Genomic DNA, 17927 nt, shown 5'->3' with positions numbered 1-17927 from the left:
AGAAATTAAAAGGCAAGTAGAAGTTCACCAGGCACTGAAGGGAATAGCATTTGAGGGAGATATGAAAGAGCATTTCTTATTATAGGAATGAAGAACTAATTGGCATGAATAGTATGTGAGCCTTGGCCGATATGTGTATGTATGTGAAAGTGGGGGAAGCAGGGTTCTCAGATGAGAACAGAGGAGGACTAGAAAGAGAGGCAGGGGCCAAATCGTGGAGGACCATCTATGCCATGCAAAGGAATCTTTACTATGTCCAGTGTTTTCAAACAGCTATAGTGATCCCTTGGTTCAAATTAAACCTTGCTTGGAAGCATAATGAAAGTGAAAGTCACTCAGTCGTGTCCGACTCTTTGCAACTCCATGACTATACATTCCATGGAGCTCTCCAGGCCAGAATACTGGAGTGGGTAGCCTTTCCCTTCTCCAGAGAATCTTCCCAGCCCAGGGATCGAACCCAGTCTCCCGCATTGCAGGCAGATTCTTTACCAGCTGAGCCACAAGGGAAGCATAAATAAATAGAGAATAAAATCAAGTATTTCTCTGATTGAAACACATGTGGTACAGGGTCCTAGAATCTCTCCATCTATCTCCTTCTCCCACCCCTTTTCCCACTTAGCTGGTCTTGAGGGGAATTTAGGGGAGAACAGTTTGAAAACCATGTCCATGGACCACGTTGTTGTTGTTTAGTAACTAAGTCTTGTCCAACTCTTGCAACCCCATGGACTGTAGCCCTCCAGGCTCCTCTGTCCATGGGATTTCCCAGGCAAGAGGCAAGAATACTAGAGTGGATTGCCATTTCCCGACCCAGGGATTGAACCTGCATCTCCTGCATTGGCTGGCAGATTCTTTACCACTGAGCCAACAGGGAAGCCCTCTGTGGGCCATAGAGAGCCAATAAAAATTGCTAAAGCAGAAAAATGGATGTCATGATGAGGTTTAAGATAAGACAGATTGTTCAGGAGGATGGACTGAAGAACACAGAGGCTTAAGTTCGAAAAAAACCTATTGGAGGCTATTGTAACAGTAGGGACAGAGAATAGTGGATGGGTATGAAAGCCATTTCTAAAGGTTGCATGAACTGAACCTGCTAAAGTTGGGGGAGGAAATATTTTCTAGATGAGGAAGAAGGAGAAGTCAAGTATGACTCTGGGTTTCTTACTAAAGAAGCAACCAACTACAAAGAAAATCTCTAATCTCTTTTTTTTATTGAGGCATATTTGATGTACAATATTGTAAGTTTCAGGATTGCATCGTAATGACTCACAGTTTTTAACATTTGTATTCCATTTATAGTTATTCTGAAAGATTGGCTATATTCTCTGTGTGGTATAATATATCCTTGTTGTTTATTTATTATTATACATAGTAGTTTGTACCTCTTAATTCCCTCCTCCTATCTTGCCCCTGCCCCTTCCCTTTCCCTACTGCTAAATACTAGTTTGTTCTCTGTATCTGTGAGTCTGTTTCTGTTTTGTTATATACACTCATTTGTTTTATTTCTGAGATTCCACTTGTAAGTGATATCATACAATATTTATCTTTTTCTGATTTGGTGAGCAGCAGCAGCAGCATGTTGAGTGAAATAGTGAAGTGAAAGTCGGTCAATCGTGTCTGACTCTTTGCAACCCCATGGACTATACAGTCCATGGAATTCTCTAGGCCAGAATACTGGAGTGGGTAGCCTTTCCCTTCTCCAGGGGATCTTCCCAGCCCAGGGATCAAACCCAGGTCTCCTGCATTGCAGGCAGATTCTTTACCAGCTGAGCCACAAGGGAAGCCCTTGTGAGTAAAATAAGTCTAGTCTGATTATTGAGCCAAGCTTCCCAGGTGGCTCAGGGGTGAAGAATCCACCTGCCAATCAGGAGACATGGGTTTGATCCCTGAGTCGGGAAGATCCCCTGGAGAAGGAAATGACAACCCACTCCAGTATTCTTGCCTCTTGCCTGGGAAATCCCATGGATAGAGGAGCCTGGTGGGCTATAGTCCATGGGGTTACAAAGAGACAGACAAGACTTAGTGACTAAACAACAGCAATTTCTATAAAATGAGCCAGCCCATTTTCTTTTGAACTTTCAACTAACTTAGATAAAAACCAGAATGTGGTCACTTGTGCCCATTTTCATTCCTATAAAATGAGCAAGCCAATTTTCTTTTGAGCTTTCAACTAACTTAGATAAAAACCAGAATGTGGTCACTTGTGCCTAGTTTGATTTTCTTCAATCTTTCTTCAGCTAAGGTTTGACTTTGCTAGGAAAATGCTTTTTGCTGTGATTGGTGTATTGCCCACAACTGGTTTTGTCTCTCATTAGCAGGGCAGTGAGTAGCAGTTTTCTTTTTTACAAAGATAGGGCCCAGCTTACACACAAGTTCATTTTTTTTCTTTTTCTTTCATTTTTAAAATTTTATTATTTTTAATATAAATTTATTTATTTTAATTGGAGGTTAATTACTTTACAATATTGTATTGGTTTTAGCATACATCAACATTAATCCACCACAGGTATACACGTGTTCCCCATCCTGAACCTTTCTCCCTCCTCCCTCCCTGTACCATCCCTCTGGGTCATCCCAGTGCACCAGCCCCAAGCAGCCAGTATCATGCATCGAACCTGGACTGGTGATTTGTTTCATATATGATATTATACATGTTTTGATGCCATTCTCCCAAATCATCCCACCCTCTCCCTCTCGCACAGAGTCCAAAAGACTGTTCTATACATCTGTGTCTCTATTGCTGTCTCGCATACAGGGTTATTGTTACCATCTTTCTAAATTCCACATATATGCGTTAGTATACTGTATTGGTGTTTTTCTTTCTGGCTTACTTCACTCTGTATAATCGGCTCCAGTTTCATCCACCTCTTTAGAACTGATTCAAATGTATTCTTTTTAACGGCTGAGTAATACTCCATTGTGTATATGTACCACAGCTTTCTTATCCATTCATCTGCTGATGGACATCTAGGTTGCTTCCATGTCCTGGCTATTATAAACAGTGCTGCTATGAACATTGGGGTACATGTGTCTCGTTTTGGAGGATTTTTTTTTGAAATAGAGCAGTCACATTCATTGTAGAAAATTCGGAAAATTGAAAAACTGTTTTCAAAGATTACATCATTAATAATCCTGCCACCCAGGAGGAACCATTGTTCACATGTTGGAGTGTTTCCTATCAATCTTTTTCTTAGTACATGAATTGAAGAGAGGTGAGAAAGACATATACTTGTGAAGAGCAGTATTATTTAGAGTAGAATGTGTTGAGCTAAGAAAGGTGAGATGAAAAGTGAGAAGATGAAACAGTATGGCATGTACACAGACACAGGGAGAGTGGAAAGGGAGAAAAGAGATGTGTTTATTTAGGGTTTGGTTTGGCTACAGAACAGAAAAAAGCAAGCAAAGGCTGCAGAGGTTGGCAGAAATTGTGACTAGCTGAAATAAGAGAGTTTAGGAGGAGGCAGCAAATGTCATTTGCAGTAACAATTTTCTTTTAATAACAGAACAAAGATGGCTTGTGAGGACAGGTGCTCCGAGTATTAATCATTAAACCCATTGCTTATTGGGGTGGAATAAACCAGTTCTCAAAGTGTGGTCCTAAAACCAGCAGTTTCAGCATCAACAGGATACTTGTTAGAATGCTAATTCTCAGACCCCTCTCCAGATTGATCTGTTTTTAACAAGTCCCTCTAGGTGATTCCAATACATGCTATAGGTTGATAGCCACTGGATGAAATGGTCCTTCCTAACCCTTTCTAAAGTACATCTGTGGAGGTTTCTGGAATGGAGGAGAGATGTTCTCACCAGCTGATGAAAACGGGCCTGCGAAAAGACTTTGATAGAAATGTTTTTGATAATAATATTCAGAGCCATGGTGGGAAAGGGGGATGATAATTTGCTACAAAGTCCAAGCCAGTTCAAGCGGGAGCATGTCTTCATAATAGTTAGGAGTCTGGGCGCATAGGCAGGCATAACCCTGGTGGTAATACCTGCAGGAAAACTCCTGTGTATCCTTCAAGACCCTGATCAAATGTCAAGCTCCTCTGTGAAGTGTTCTCTGAGCTTTGGTGTCAATGGCTTCATCCTTGTATTGACTTGGCACTTGCAACGTTCCTCTGATTGGCTCTTATCTCACTGTATGGTGGGTATATGTAAGTCTCTCTTCTTCACTAAACTGTATGACCTTTGAAAGTAGGACATTCCATTATTCATCTTTGAATCTCTAGTGTCTAATATGATTCCTGATACATACTTAATACTCTAGAATAATTTGCTTAGAGGAGGCATGAGGAATGGCCAGCTTTTTATGGCTGTCAGGAGCTCAGAAGCCTTTGAAAGATGAGTTTACTTTGAATTAACCATGAATTAACCATGGTCTTGAGTTCAGCTCTGTGCCTTGAAAGTTAGGGTCCTTGATTCTGTTAGCACACCATGAGTTGATCTCTCTCAGTGACCTCAACTAAGATCTCAGAGATATATTAGCAACTTAATATGTTTCAGTGGGCTTCCCTAGTAGCTCAGGCAGTAAAGAATCTGCCTGCAATGTTGGAGATGTGGGTTGGATCCCTGGGTCAGAAAGATTCCCCTGGAGAAGGAAATGGCAACATGGACAGAGGAGAATGGCTGGCTACAGTCCATGGTGTCACAGGGTCAGACATGACTGAATGACTCTCTCTCTCTCCAACACACACACACACACACACACACACACACACACACACACAACTTACAGTAGGATACAGGATTACTAATGTCAGCTTTTCTTATATTTTCTATTATAGCTAGACTTTCATGGGAAACCTAATTAAAATCTATAGGGGTATATCTGCCACAGGACAAAAGTATTGGATTGGTCAAAAAGTTTGTTAAGATGTTATGAAAAAAATCCGAAAAAGCTTTTTGGCCAACAGAATACTTCCATCTTTGGGACCCATGGGTTACTTCTCATCTCATCCAGCCACTGCCATCTTCTGATTGCTTTTACTTCTCTGATTCTATAATGTAGCCTGTTCATACCTGTGTTGTACTAGTCGCTTCAGTCATGTCCGACTATTTGTGACCTCATGGACAGTAGCCCACTAGGCTCCTCTGTCCATGGGATTTCCCAGGCAAGAATACTGGAGTGGGTTGCCATTTCCACCTCCAGGGGATCTTCCTGACCCAGAGATAGAACTCGAGTCTCCTGTGTCTCCTGCATTGCAAGCAGATTCTTTACCCACCAAGCCATCCGGGAAGCCCCTGTTCATCCCTGGTCTACTCACAAGTATTCTCCAATCAAGATAAACAGTAAATTACAATCACCTTTGCAACTGTGCCTTCCAGAGGTTATACTTTTATCAATGTGTTTAGATGTGTGTGTGTGTTTCCCTAACTCTGTGATCACAGAGTCCCAGGCAGTTCCTTGGTTTCATTTCCTAGGTGGATAATGACACATTCATTTTATGTGGATTTTTACTGGCTTCCCTGGTGGCTCAGATGGTAAAGAATCTGCCTGCAATGCAGGAGACCCAGGTTTGATCCCTGGGTCAGGATGATCCCCTGGAGAAGGAAATGGCAACCCACTCCAGTATTCTTGCCTGGAGAATCCATGGACAGAGGAGCCTGATGGGCTACAGTCCGTGGGGTGGCAAAAGAGTCAGACATGACTGAGAGACTAACACTTTCATTTTACTGGCTTAGCTCTCAGAGGACAGCCTTATAACCGTATTTCTAAACTTTTGAGGGTGGGTCACCTCACTGTCCCTCACTTACTGCCAAGAGTAATCATTTCTCAATGTTACAGAAACTTTGCAGTGTATGCCAGTATCATTCTCTAAAATGGAGTTTTTTGACCCAAGGTAAAAATCAGAAACTGGATGTGTGTCTTCTGTGTCAACTCACGATCCTAATATGTACGTGCTGAATAGATTTTTCTGATTTTTTTCTACAGGCATTATATCTGATAGCCACTAATGGAACCCCAGAGCTGCAGAATCCTGAGAGACTGTCTGCTGTATTCCGCGACTTTTTAAATCGCTGTCTTGAGATGGATGTGGATAGGCGAGGATCTGCCAAGGAGCTTTTGCAGGTGAAAATTAAATAGGACAGTTACAAACAGAGAGTCATTATATTGAGCTTTTCTACCTCGATGTGTGACAATCAGAGAACTCTGTTGAGAGATGCCTAGTTCGAGTTAGGTGCTAACCATTTGATTTGAGATCACAGGCACAGAAATATAGGCATGCATCTAATATGTAATGGATTGGCATGTGGCCTTTCTTCTGAGAAGTTGGCAATTTAAACTAGAACTCTCTTTTGTTCTTCCTGGAGTCTTATTTTGCAAGGGGAAAAAACAATGTGAACCTCTGGTGTTACTGTTTTGTTCTAAACTTTACTTGTGCCCCTGGATGTTGTACGCAGGTGCTCTTGGCCGGAGGTAATTCTCTACATAACTATGCAATTATTTCCATGGCATTTGCTACTCTAATGCTTTACTGGTCAAAGCCCCTTTGCTTGTGATGCCAAATGGCAGGCACCTGCTTGCCTGGGTGAGTACCATCCAGTGGTGAGTGCCTCTGTAACCATTTGTCCTTTTCATGGCTCTCAGGGATTCGTATATATGATGATAATTAGTACCTACTTGATACCAACTTTTTTACACATATTATCTCATTAATTCTTACAACACTCTAAGATAGGTGTTATTAATCCCTGTTACAGATGTAGAAATTAAAGCTCACACAAATATCGAAGGGCAGAACTTGAACTTGAGCCCTGGATTGTCTTTCTTCCACACAAACCAATTTAGAAGGGAAAAAAACATTTATATTGATAAAGCAATGCATGCCCAGGATCACTGCTGGGGATGGTCCCTCGGGGAAGAAAATAAAGATCTGTAATAGCCAAGCCAAGCAAAGTGACTACTTGTCCCTCCTGACTTTGAACACATAATCCAGTTAAACAAAAGGCATAACATTTGGTCATGCAGAGTGTGATTAATGATGAACTCAGTCTGTTCTCGGCCAAACAACAAAAAGTTCCTATTGCTTCTGAACTCCTTCCAGAGACAGAGAGCCACACTCAGGCAAAAATACCCTACCCCAACCTAAGTCATACTTGGGATAAACCAATTTGGAGGAACTGAGAAAGCTACACCTTCTCTTTTCTGCTACCTGTGAGCATTTCACAGGCTATCATGAGGCCTGAAAATGTCCTATCTGAAATAGCCCTTTATTAGTCGTCCCATTATTCCAGCCTCAAATTATAGATGAAAAACTGGAACTGTTGAGTACATCATTTCCATGTCTTTACACGCCTCTCACCACCCCACTTACACATCCTGTACACATTCCTATTATGTCTTCTTCAAGGATGAGTGAAAATACAGTTTCACTTAAGGTAGCTATATAGTTATATATATAATTAAATCAATTATCTAGTTAATTCCTTACTCAACAATACTTTTATCTGAACCAGTCAGATTACTGATGCAAAATGATGTTTTGAGAAGATTGAAGAGTGTATTTGTTGCATCTTTTGATTTTATACATGTAAGCTCTGCACATTACCTTAAGTCCATATAACTCCATTCTCTGCCTCTAGTTCATTTTAGAGGTTGGAAAACAGACTTACATGACATTCACACCACTGGAAGGCTTGAGAAAAGGAACAAATAAATGGATTTTTATGGAGCAACTTCTATTTGCAAGGCTTAAGTGCACTGGTTGATACAAATCTCTTAAAGGCATGATTCCTACTCTTTAGAAGTTCCGTCTCCTTGGGAATATGAAAAATAAAAAAAAAAAAACAAGATTGTTCAGAGACTCAGTGGAACCAAGTGGCCATTCAAACAGTGAATGTCGTAACTGATTAAAGATATGCATCTATGGCCTATGGCACTCAGACGATATCTGTGAAAGGGAAAGAGTTTGCCTGGGCCTTGAAAGACAGATCAGTCTTAGATAGTTTAGGGGGAAAAGGGGAAGGAATTTCAGATGGAAGGATTATCACCTGATCAAAGACATGTAGGCAAAGTTCAAAGGAACAGAAAATAGACAGTGTGGCTGAAGTAGAGTTCAAGCCAGGACAGCTGCAGGTGGCAGGACTGTAGAGAGCCTTGAACACCAGGCTAAAGCATACGGGCTGTAGGTAATGGGGAAACACTGAAGGCATCTGAGGGACACACATGATGAAAGCTTTGTTCAGGAAGATGACGCTGGTGGTCTGCAATAAGAATTAGCAACAGAAACAAATGGAGGCAGGAAGATGAGGAGGAGGTTATTGTTGTAATTCAGGATTAAGTTGATTAGGCCTAGGCAAAGCAAGAGATCATTGTAAAAGGCATTGAAAAGGCAGCATTTGGTAGCTGATTGCATGTAAAACATAAGAAGAACACAAAAGTGACTTCAGAATATCAAACCAGTGGTAGCATTCAGCGAAAGCAGAAGTGATAGAAGATAATAATACACTGGCTAACATGGATTGGCCTTGATATAGCTTATAAGAAACTGTTGCTTACCTCATTTAACCACTGTGATAAGCAGAGGATTGGATTGAACCTAGGTATTCTGACTCCAAAGCCCCTATAGCTTACATCACATAAGAGTACTCCGTTTGAGAAACTTCAAAGCATAAAAAACTGTATATTATTTTAAAATTATTTATTTTTAATTGAAAGATATGCTTTACAATACTGTGTTGGTTTCTGCCATACATCAACTTGATTGAATGTACATTTTTCAGTGTTGAGTTCAAGGTGGCAGGAGGACAATCAAAAGGAAATAAACAACAGACAATTAGAGAAATAGGGCCAAAATTCAGGAAAGAGATCAGGTCACGCAATGGATATTTGGGAGTCATCTCCATAAGGCTGATGAGAGCTTGGTTAGAACCATGGAAAGGAATGAACTCTCCAAGGAATTAAATTAGAAAAAGAAGATGATGAGAGTCAAGTTATGGGAGGTGGAAAGAGGACGTGAAACCAGGAAGAAGATAGGGAGGGAGCAGTCAGTGAGCTTGCATAGAGAAGAGAACTGAGACAGTAGAATGTTACAGGCCCCCAAAGAGAACAACATTTCAAAGAAGGAAGGGACATTCACTTGTATGAAGTACTATGGAGCAACCAAAGAAGAAATGGCCGAGGCACACTATTGGGTTTAGCAGTTAGGAGGCCATTGGTTTCAGGGTCAAGGCCTCTAGTGGTCAACAGAACACAGTTTTTCAAGCATTGAAGGCTGCTCCAGATAAAGTCATCAATTTAAGAAAATCAGAAATTTAGACTCCCGAACACAATGAGATTTCACAAGACACCTACTCTGAATTTCTAGCTCTGCCAGTCAGCTTCCCAAAGATTTCATGACACTGAAGAACAAAAACATCTGAAGGACAAAAGCTGGCACTATATTTTTTTTAAATGATGTTTAATTGGATCCACAAAATACAAATTTTAATGAAAAAAAGGCTCCTTGCAAGTGTAAAGTAATATACTTGTTGGAGGAAAGAATTCCAGTAATTCCTCTGTTTTTCCTTTTGCAGCATCCATTTTTAAAATTAGCCAAGCCTCTCTCCAGCCTGACTCCTCTGATTATTGCTGCAAAAGAAGCGATTAAGAACAGCAGCCGCTAGGACTGCCAGCCTTACCCCACACCATCTCCCTCATGAGTAAGACTGAAATAAAACTCCGCTGCAGGAAAGATGGAAGAAAAGACAGTCAAATGGGGTGGGGTTTCTTTAACTTTGAGATGAATAGAAACTTCTTATAAGCCTTTTTCCTACTCCCTCAGATTATGTAATTTATTTGTAAGCCTGAATCGCAGCCCATACAGGGCAGCAATGTCGAAGTGACCATTAAAAGGTCACTTCCACCGTGAAGCGAAAGAGCCAGTAGTGAATCCCCTCATTTTGTGCATTCACTTTGAAGAAAAAAGATTTCTCAAAGATGCACAATCCCTCTTCATAGTGTTGTGTTTGTTTTTAAGTTAGAGAGTAGTCCCTCTTGCATTCGAACCTCCTTCAAATCTCCTTACCCAATGTAATGTTTTTCACTTGCATTGTCATTAGATGTCCAGAAAAAACATGTCAAACTTTTTTTTTAAAGAAAGTAAAAAACAAAACAAACAAGCAAACAAACAAAAAAACAACAAAATGAAACAAAACAAAAAAAAAAAACCTCAGAGCAAGTACTGTGTGAACATGTGGAAGTCCATGCCCTCATAGAGTTGCAATTTTTTATTCTTCTATAGTGGTGGCTTGGTTTGTGTACCTGTTTTTCTGCATTTGTACTGGGAAAGGTTTCTTTTATGACATTTTCCAAAAGCAGAGAGGAATATGTGTGTTCAGGAAGGGCTTTTAAAAACTATCTAAATAAAGTTCAGATGGTGAAATCTTATCACATTTTCATGATGATGCTTAAGTGGTAGTTGATTTATCATTTGTATAAACCTGCTTGCTCATCTTCATGGTACCTGCAAAAAGACACACCAAAACTATGGCACTCCAGTTGGGTGAGTCTAAATCTTAAACCTAGGAAATCCTGATTGGAGAGACCACACTTAAGCAAACATGGGGCTTTCTCTAAGGGCCAAAAGGAAGATAATATAAGCATGAAATACTGAAATCTTCATTGGATAGTAAGTAAACAAAGATATAGATACCTAATTTAATCCTGTTTTGTGCTTGTGGAAGGTATGCACCTGTGAAACAGGCACATCAGGAGGAAACAGACCCATTACCCAATGTTTGCTGATGATAAAATATTATTTATCTTCACAATTTATAACAAACATTAAAAAAAGTTTTAAGATATGGAGAACAGAAATATGTGAGCATTCAACTCTGCAAGAAATGGGAGGTTAGTGAAAACTACATCCCAGTCAATGTTGTTTGGCTCTAAGTACTTATTGTCATTTCCCCTATGTATCACTAATTTCTGTTTCTGCATATGGTGTGTTCATACTTAGCCCTTTGGGCTTTTGAATTTCAAAAACATGTATCTAAAGATCTTGAAGCTCTCCAGTGAAAAGCCTTTGGCTTTGCAATCATGTATCCCAAGACCTACCAGTCCAACTGAGTTCCTTTTGTGGCTTGGGCAAGATATGAAAATTTGACTATTATTTCACCATGTATCAATTTATTAGACACTCAACAGTCACCACTTCCTGAATCTTCGAGAGTAGAAAAATATCTGGAGGGTGTCTGCATAGAAAGGATATGCTTCTCTTTCAAGTGTTATCAGTTTTGTAAATTCTGCAGAGTTTTTTCTCTAAGCCTTTGAAAAGCTAGCAGTTTGTGCAGTAGAGGGCTCCTTGATTTGTAGTATGTCAAGAATCTGAATAGAACCTATCTGCATTTAGCAAGAGAGGGAACGAGATCACTGCCGTGGGCCTCTCTCTTTCTCTGCTGAGGCACATCCGTCCATGTAATCATCTGTTCATTCCTTAAAATGAAAGCACTTTCTTTAGAGAGTTTCTGCTAACCAACCATATAGTGCACATGTTTATATTTAGGAGATAACACCGCTGGTGGATTTCCTGTTGTTTTCTTTGACTATGAAATTTGGGAGGGGCTTGACCCCTTCCCCTAGAAAATGTGCACATGGGCATAAAACAACAAATGTGAAAAGATCAAATGGTAATATTAATTCGAACCGTATTATGTTATTCTTCACAAAGACATGGCTGGGCCTGAAAATGTTAATGCCACACTGTTTTATGTGTGTGAGAGAGTGAGGCCTTAATTTTGATTTCATTTAAAATTAAGTATTTTAAAATTTTTTCATTCATCGTACCAGGGAATTCAGTGAAACAATAGGTGGGATGCAAATAGAATTCAGTACATTGGTACCTATGCCCTGCCACTGGAGAGAGCCCCAAACCTGGTTGGGAAGCCCTAATTGTCCGTGAGCATCCCTTATATGTCATGAAGGCATTTTGTTGGTGGAAGGACACCTGGAGCAGTGATCCTTCAGATTATTGGAGGCAGAGAAATGGCTGCTCTTTTATGCTTTCAGTTCAGCATGTTAACAACGAGGAGTCTTGTACTACTTCACCACATCCTGTTGTATCAAGATTTTATGATAATATATCCCAGTAGGCTTTACTCTTACAGATTTATATCTATGTAAATTTTAAAATGAGAACAGCTTCTAAAGACCATTCCCTGTGTTGGAGAGTTATGTATATTTCTAATAAGTATTAGAGAGAAGCTGTTTCTCCTGCCAAAATGATGCTGAGGGATTTACACTTGGTATACCTAACCAAGTTGTACTCCAGATGGTTAATAGTTTATTCCCTTTTCCTGGATTGTTTTTTTGCAGCTCATCTTGACATTGGTGAGTCTATCCATGCCCTGAGATAAGGAGGGCGCATCATCGAATGTTGATTCCAAAATGTCCTGAGAGAGGGATAGGGCAGTGGGAAAGTCAGGGAAGGGTGAGAAGCACAGTAGAGATTATTTATTTAAGAAAGAAAAGAACGTTAATGTTGTAGCAAGGATCCAGCACGTTGTCATCATCCCGTGAAGATTTTCGGATGACACATCCCCTCAAATCAGTCACCGTGTTGGGTAATGACTTCGTTCTTGCTGATCTCGTCTATGTGTCATTGTAAATATTTGTGTGTCCGTGTTCCATTTTGGCTACTGGATGGCCAAGTCATGTAAGAAGATTTAACTCAAGTATTTATTCTTTAATTGTGTTATTCAGATTTCTTTCAGGCTTGTGAATTGCACCCCAATGTTTGATTTTAACCACCTGATCCCCACATCTTTCCCTCCCTTGTGAAGCACATTCCATTGCTAAAAGAAAAAGAAATACGAAATTGCTTCCTGTCGTCTGTAAAACTGTTTTGATAGTTTGAGATGTTTGTCTATAAATGATATTTCTCAGCTCAAAGATTGTGTAAATAATTCTATTCCTTTGTTCAATGGGTTGTTTATTTCTAATGAGGCTGCCAGTTCTCAGAGAGAATCTATAAAATCACCTTTAAATAACATAAACAGGGATGACAACTATGTAAAAATAAGTGTGCATATGAACAAAGACTGGGAACACAGACAATTGAAATCAGTTGTGTTGGGGTGGTGGGATTATGCACATTTTTTTCTTGTTAGAATTTTCTTTGATATTGTTATACTATTGCTTTATAATAAATAAACATCAGAAAGAGGACTATAGAAACATAGAAAAGACGCCAGAAGCAGATGCCTTCTGGCCAGAGCCCAGAGCATGCAGGGTACAGATACTTGCTAATTACAATTATTCTATAGGCTTTATATTTGCCTGGATGCTGCGGTTGGCACACACTTGGTATGGCACATGCTTTCTTCGGGGACTAGTATCTATACATTAAAGCTAGGGAGATGTCGCTGTTAGAACTCCAAACACATCCTTCTGCTTTCAAACTATCTGGCTGCCCCCTCTGCTTTGGTATGGCCTTAAGGTTTCTGTTTTACTTATTTTAGATTGGAGGGGTCACTTTGGATAGCCCCTCTGACAACATCTGTTTCAGGTACTGCCTTTCTGGATCATTTTAGCAGATTTTAGGTTGAATTTTGGAAGAACAGAAGGTTAAAATCGCCAGCTCCCACCATTTCCTTTTCCAACAGGATATACTATCATTCAGGTAGGATTTTCTTTTAATAAACAGTAGGCAAGTCTTGTTGATTTCTGTAGAAGTTATGACTTGCACTTAAAAGCTGACTATGAAAATATTGAGATAAATATTTAGAACAGCCCTGGCCTCTTGGCATTCAATCTCAACTCCTTTGAGCTTTGGCCTGAGATGGTGACCTCTAGGTGCTTTCTGATCTGCCTAATTATAGGTTGTGTGCAGTGACTACTATCATTTTAAACGAGAATCAGGGAGACTATCTACCCAAAGAGAGGAATTTCCTTGTAACTCACCAAAGACTTTGCAGGTGAGGACTTTTATGATACGGTAGTGGCCTCAGGTGTTAGTTTCACCAAGAGCAGACCTTTTATCTAGAGAACCCACTTTGGGCCATTCTCAACATGTAATCTACTTATAAGAGTCTTAACCCTGACATCCCCAGTTGTATCTCATGGTCCTTTTCTGAGCTACTTGCAGTTGATATTTGTTTAAACAAAGGCATGGCCACTGATGGCCTACTCCTAGTCTCTGAGCAAGAGGACTGAAATTCAGCATGTATAAACTGACAGTCTAACAGACCTGAGATTTTGAGTGAACTTAACACACAATTCTGAACATATATTTGCATGTGGATTGGGAAGGAATTAAAGAGGACCCTGGAAATAATGGAACTATTTTTCCTAAGAAAGACTTTTTCATCAGAAATTGGTTTTTGATATGATCTTTCTGTTGGTAAGCTTTTTTTCCATTCCTTTTCTGATCCCATGCTCCTTTAGTGACCAAGTGAATATAAACCCAACTCCTCATGCATTGGATGTCTGTTTAATATCAAGCAGTATCTAACTGAATCTGCAGATGCAGGAACTGAGATTATAACTTCCACGTGCACACTCTTGTGTTCAAGTAGACGATAATAATGAGCATTTACTGCCACATGATACAGTCACATTTGCAAGATAAACTTATAGAAGCTGTTTAGTGCCATCAGAGTCTCCTTTGGAAGCTGCCGTCAGATGAATGCTATCCCATAATACCAGTAGTGAGGTAGGTACCATGTGCACCTGATTTAGGACCTATGAGGAAATCAACAGCAATTAGAATCAATCAGATGTAATGGAAGAAGTGCTAACCTAGAAGTAAGAATGGTGGTCGTGGTGTAGTCACCAAGTCATGTCCGACTCTTGTGACCCCGTGGACTGTAGCCCACCAGGCTCGTCTGTCCGTGGGATTTCCCAGGCAGGAATACTGGAGTGGGTTGCCATTTCCTTCTCCAGCGGATCTTCCTGACGCAGGGATTGAACCTGGATCTCCTGCATTGCGGGCAGATTCTTTACCGACTGAGCCACCAGGGAAGCCCAGAAATAAGAATGCTTGGATTCTAATGTAGGCTCTGCTCCTAACTTAGTGCGTGCCCTTGGGCAAGTCACTTAACTATGTTGTGTCTGTTTCCACATTTATAAAATAAAGGTATTGGACTAGCTCTCCAAGGCTTTCCAAAGCTCTAACATTCTGTGGTACTATAGATTGCCTTGCTAATTCATCCTGCTAAAGTGATGGCAAATATCATATGCTTAAGCCTGGGTCTCTTATATTGCAGTTAAACAATAGAACTATGTAAGATGATGCCAAAAAAAAAATCAAACCTCAAGTAAATGAAGTGAATAAATACTAGGGAATGTTGATAAAACTCGTGGCAGCCTTCCAATTCCTTCACTGTTGTTTTGTTTTTGATTTAGTGTTCCTTTCCTGTTTAGTGTTCCAGTTTTTCTTTTCCATACACTCTGTATGTAAAGTCTGGATTTCATTAAGCTGTGGCCAGTATTTGCTACTAGAACAGAAACACTGTCACACTTGCTAGAATAGAACTGTACTTCGGCCTCTCCTTCCCTATGAAGCAGTGTTGGGCTTTATAGAGTTTACTTCCAAAATGGCACAAGATGGCAGAACCCATGCCATGGCTGGGACTACTGAGTGGGCCTAAACATTTGCAGGTTGCAGAGAGAAAAAGGAAAAAATGATTATGTGCTATTAGCATTAAGGAGTGTTGACAAATCCACTTGGGAACCAAAGACAGCATTTCTGATGACAGCTCCCACAGGGATTGGCCAATTGGATGAGTATGATACTAGAAAGAGGATCAACTTGTAGTTAGTGGACAGTCCCAATGCCCTGCCTACAGCAGTGCCAACCAGCCCTAAGTGTGAAATTCAAGTTCAGTGTGTGTGCTTGTGTGTGGTGTGCTTTATGGACCCGCATATACTATATTCATTAGTGATAATAAGACCTTTCACAGAATTCTGTAACCACTAGTGGGTTGAGTTTTAAATCTCAGTACATCAGCAAGGAAGAGACAGATCACAGGGTAGTTAGTGATGTGTACTGGGATTATACTCATAATATCCAGACAAAACAAATTAAGGAGGATCTGTGTTTTCATTATCAGAATTGTATCTCATTTGGCTGTGCTTTACTTTTGTTAAAATGTGTTATCTGTAAACCCATGTGTAGTGAAATTCTTCTGTAACTGAATTAAAGGTATTTATGGTCTTTCTGTTTGATTTTTTAAGTAAATTATTTCTTTTGTAAACCTGCTGATGGTATGGTTCCATCCTTCTGACCTCAGCATCTGCTCTTTTTAAGGACTTTTGTTTATTATATTGTTACTTTAAATTGTGGTTGAAGCAATAGAAAATTGAAATATGGATTGTGCATGACTGTGTCTTGAGTGTAAAAATAATGCAGTTTGAAACTTGGACCTAAAGTATTGCAAATAAAAATGACAAACATCACTGAGCTGGTGCTTCTCTCTTCTGTCACCCTTCTACCCACCCCCTTGGCATTGGCCATTTACCCCATTCACAGGTTAGAGGGTAGCATTCTCTCAAAGGAATCAAGGCAGGGAAAACGTCCAACCTTGTAAGCAATATAGGAAATGTCCTGCAGATCCTGCCACTGGATAACTCAGGCCCAGAATCTCCATCGGGTTTTTACATAGAAGAGCTCGAAGAGACAAATCTGTATATTCGATGCAGAGCAAAAGGTAGATAAAGGAAAACTGCCAAAAGAAAGCGCATGTAGTAATTTGCTTTTTTGCTCATCTTTCTGCTTGGAAAATTCTGAGCAAGTACATCTGCATAATATTTAGTGTTTATCTTCTATCTAGAATCAAGGGCCACAAGTCACAGGAGATTCCAAAGCCATGCCACTGAGAACATTCATTCTTTCATTCACTCTTTCATTCATAAAAGGTTTATTGAGCTCTTGCTATATGTCAGGCACTGTGGACTTTCCTGAGAAAGATAACGTTTGTATTAAAAACCAACTTTAAGTGTGGCTAAATGACAGTAAAGTTCATTGAAAGCTGCTAAGTGAACATGTTGGAGTCAGGTTTATCAGAAACTCTCTGAGTCCTTAGGATGAGATAAAAACACCAGCAATTCAGCATAGTGGAGGTTTGTTACCCTGGTAATACTTTTACAGTGGGATAGTATTCCTTCTGGAGCCTGTGTATATAATTTGATGTCTTTGTGTAAGTGGATACCCAATGGTACTCTGTTCCCTTTGAGCAGATTATATATCTTGTGCTCACTGAATATTCTTGCCTGGAGAATCCCATGGGCAGAGGAGCCTGGTAGGCCATAGGCCATAGGGTCACTAAGAGCCAGACACTACTGAAGTGACTTATCGTGCATGGCACACAAGATAAAGAGACTAGTACACAACCAGTGGAGGGTGAAACGAGTTGCCCTGTCATCAGAGGAAGGAGGTGTCCTGATAGCTGGTTCCTGCCCAGGCTGCTATCAGCAAGACTGTATTCTCATGGAGCATGTGCTCAATAAGAGAAAGATAAATACCATACTCTAAAGCATATGTATGCAATCTAGAAAAATGGTACTGAAGAATTTATTTAAAGAGCAGCAGTGGAGAAATAGACATAGGGAACAGACTTATGGACATGGGCAGAGGGAGAGAGAGGGTGAGATATGTGGAAAGAGTAACATAGAAACTTACACTACCACTTGTAAAATAAATAGCCAACAGGAATTTGCTGTATGGCTCAGGAAACTTAAACAGGGGCTCTGTATCCCATGATCTTTTCTAACTCATTATTTGTATCATTTTGAGGATTATGAACACCTACCTTAAGCCATCCTTCAAGTTGGGTCTGGATCATAGGATTTTATAGGCTATTAGTCAAAGCCCAGATGTCATCTGCACTAACATCTGTACTCTAAGGGATACAGTGTTGCTTGTGCTGGGCCTGTGCGTGGTGCTCTGTGACCTTCAAGAAGCACTGTTCCTCTGATGGAAAAGGTGAGGCTCGGCACTTGGCCACAGGCTTAA

General features: G+C 40.2%; 1 protein-coding gene across 10 annotated transcripts in view; it reads left to right on the top strand.

Annotated features, from left to right (window-relative positions):
* PAK3 (p21 (RAC1) activated kinase 3) overlaps positions 1-16372 on the top strand; it is a 306671-nt gene extending 290299 nt beyond the window's left edge. For 5 of the 10 annotated variants that reach the window (XM_060408438.1, XM_042242239.2, XM_042242238.2 and 2 more), the window contains 2 exons: positions 5927-6064; positions 6397-9502. In XM_060408438.1, coding sequence (XP_060264421.1) covers positions 5927-6064; positions 6397-6495 — 237 coding nt within the window. In that variant the 3' untranslated portion in view covers positions 6496-9502. The other 5 variants (XM_060408440.1, XM_027963550.3, XM_060408439.1 and 2 more) reach the window with 2 other exon arrangements.
* The last annotated feature ends 1555 nt before the right edge of the window (positions 16373-17927 follow it).

Source organism: Ovis aries, chromosome X, assembly GCF_016772045.2.
Source record: "Ovis aries strain OAR_USU_Benz2616 breed Rambouillet chromosome X, ARS-UI_Ramb_v3.0, whole genome shotgun sequence".
NCBI classification, from domain to species: Eukaryota; Metazoa; Chordata; class Mammalia; order Artiodactyla; family Bovidae; genus Ovis; species Ovis aries.
The sequence above is the reverse complement of the archived record's forward strand: the minus strand, read 5'-3'. Positions and strand labels throughout refer to the sequence as shown.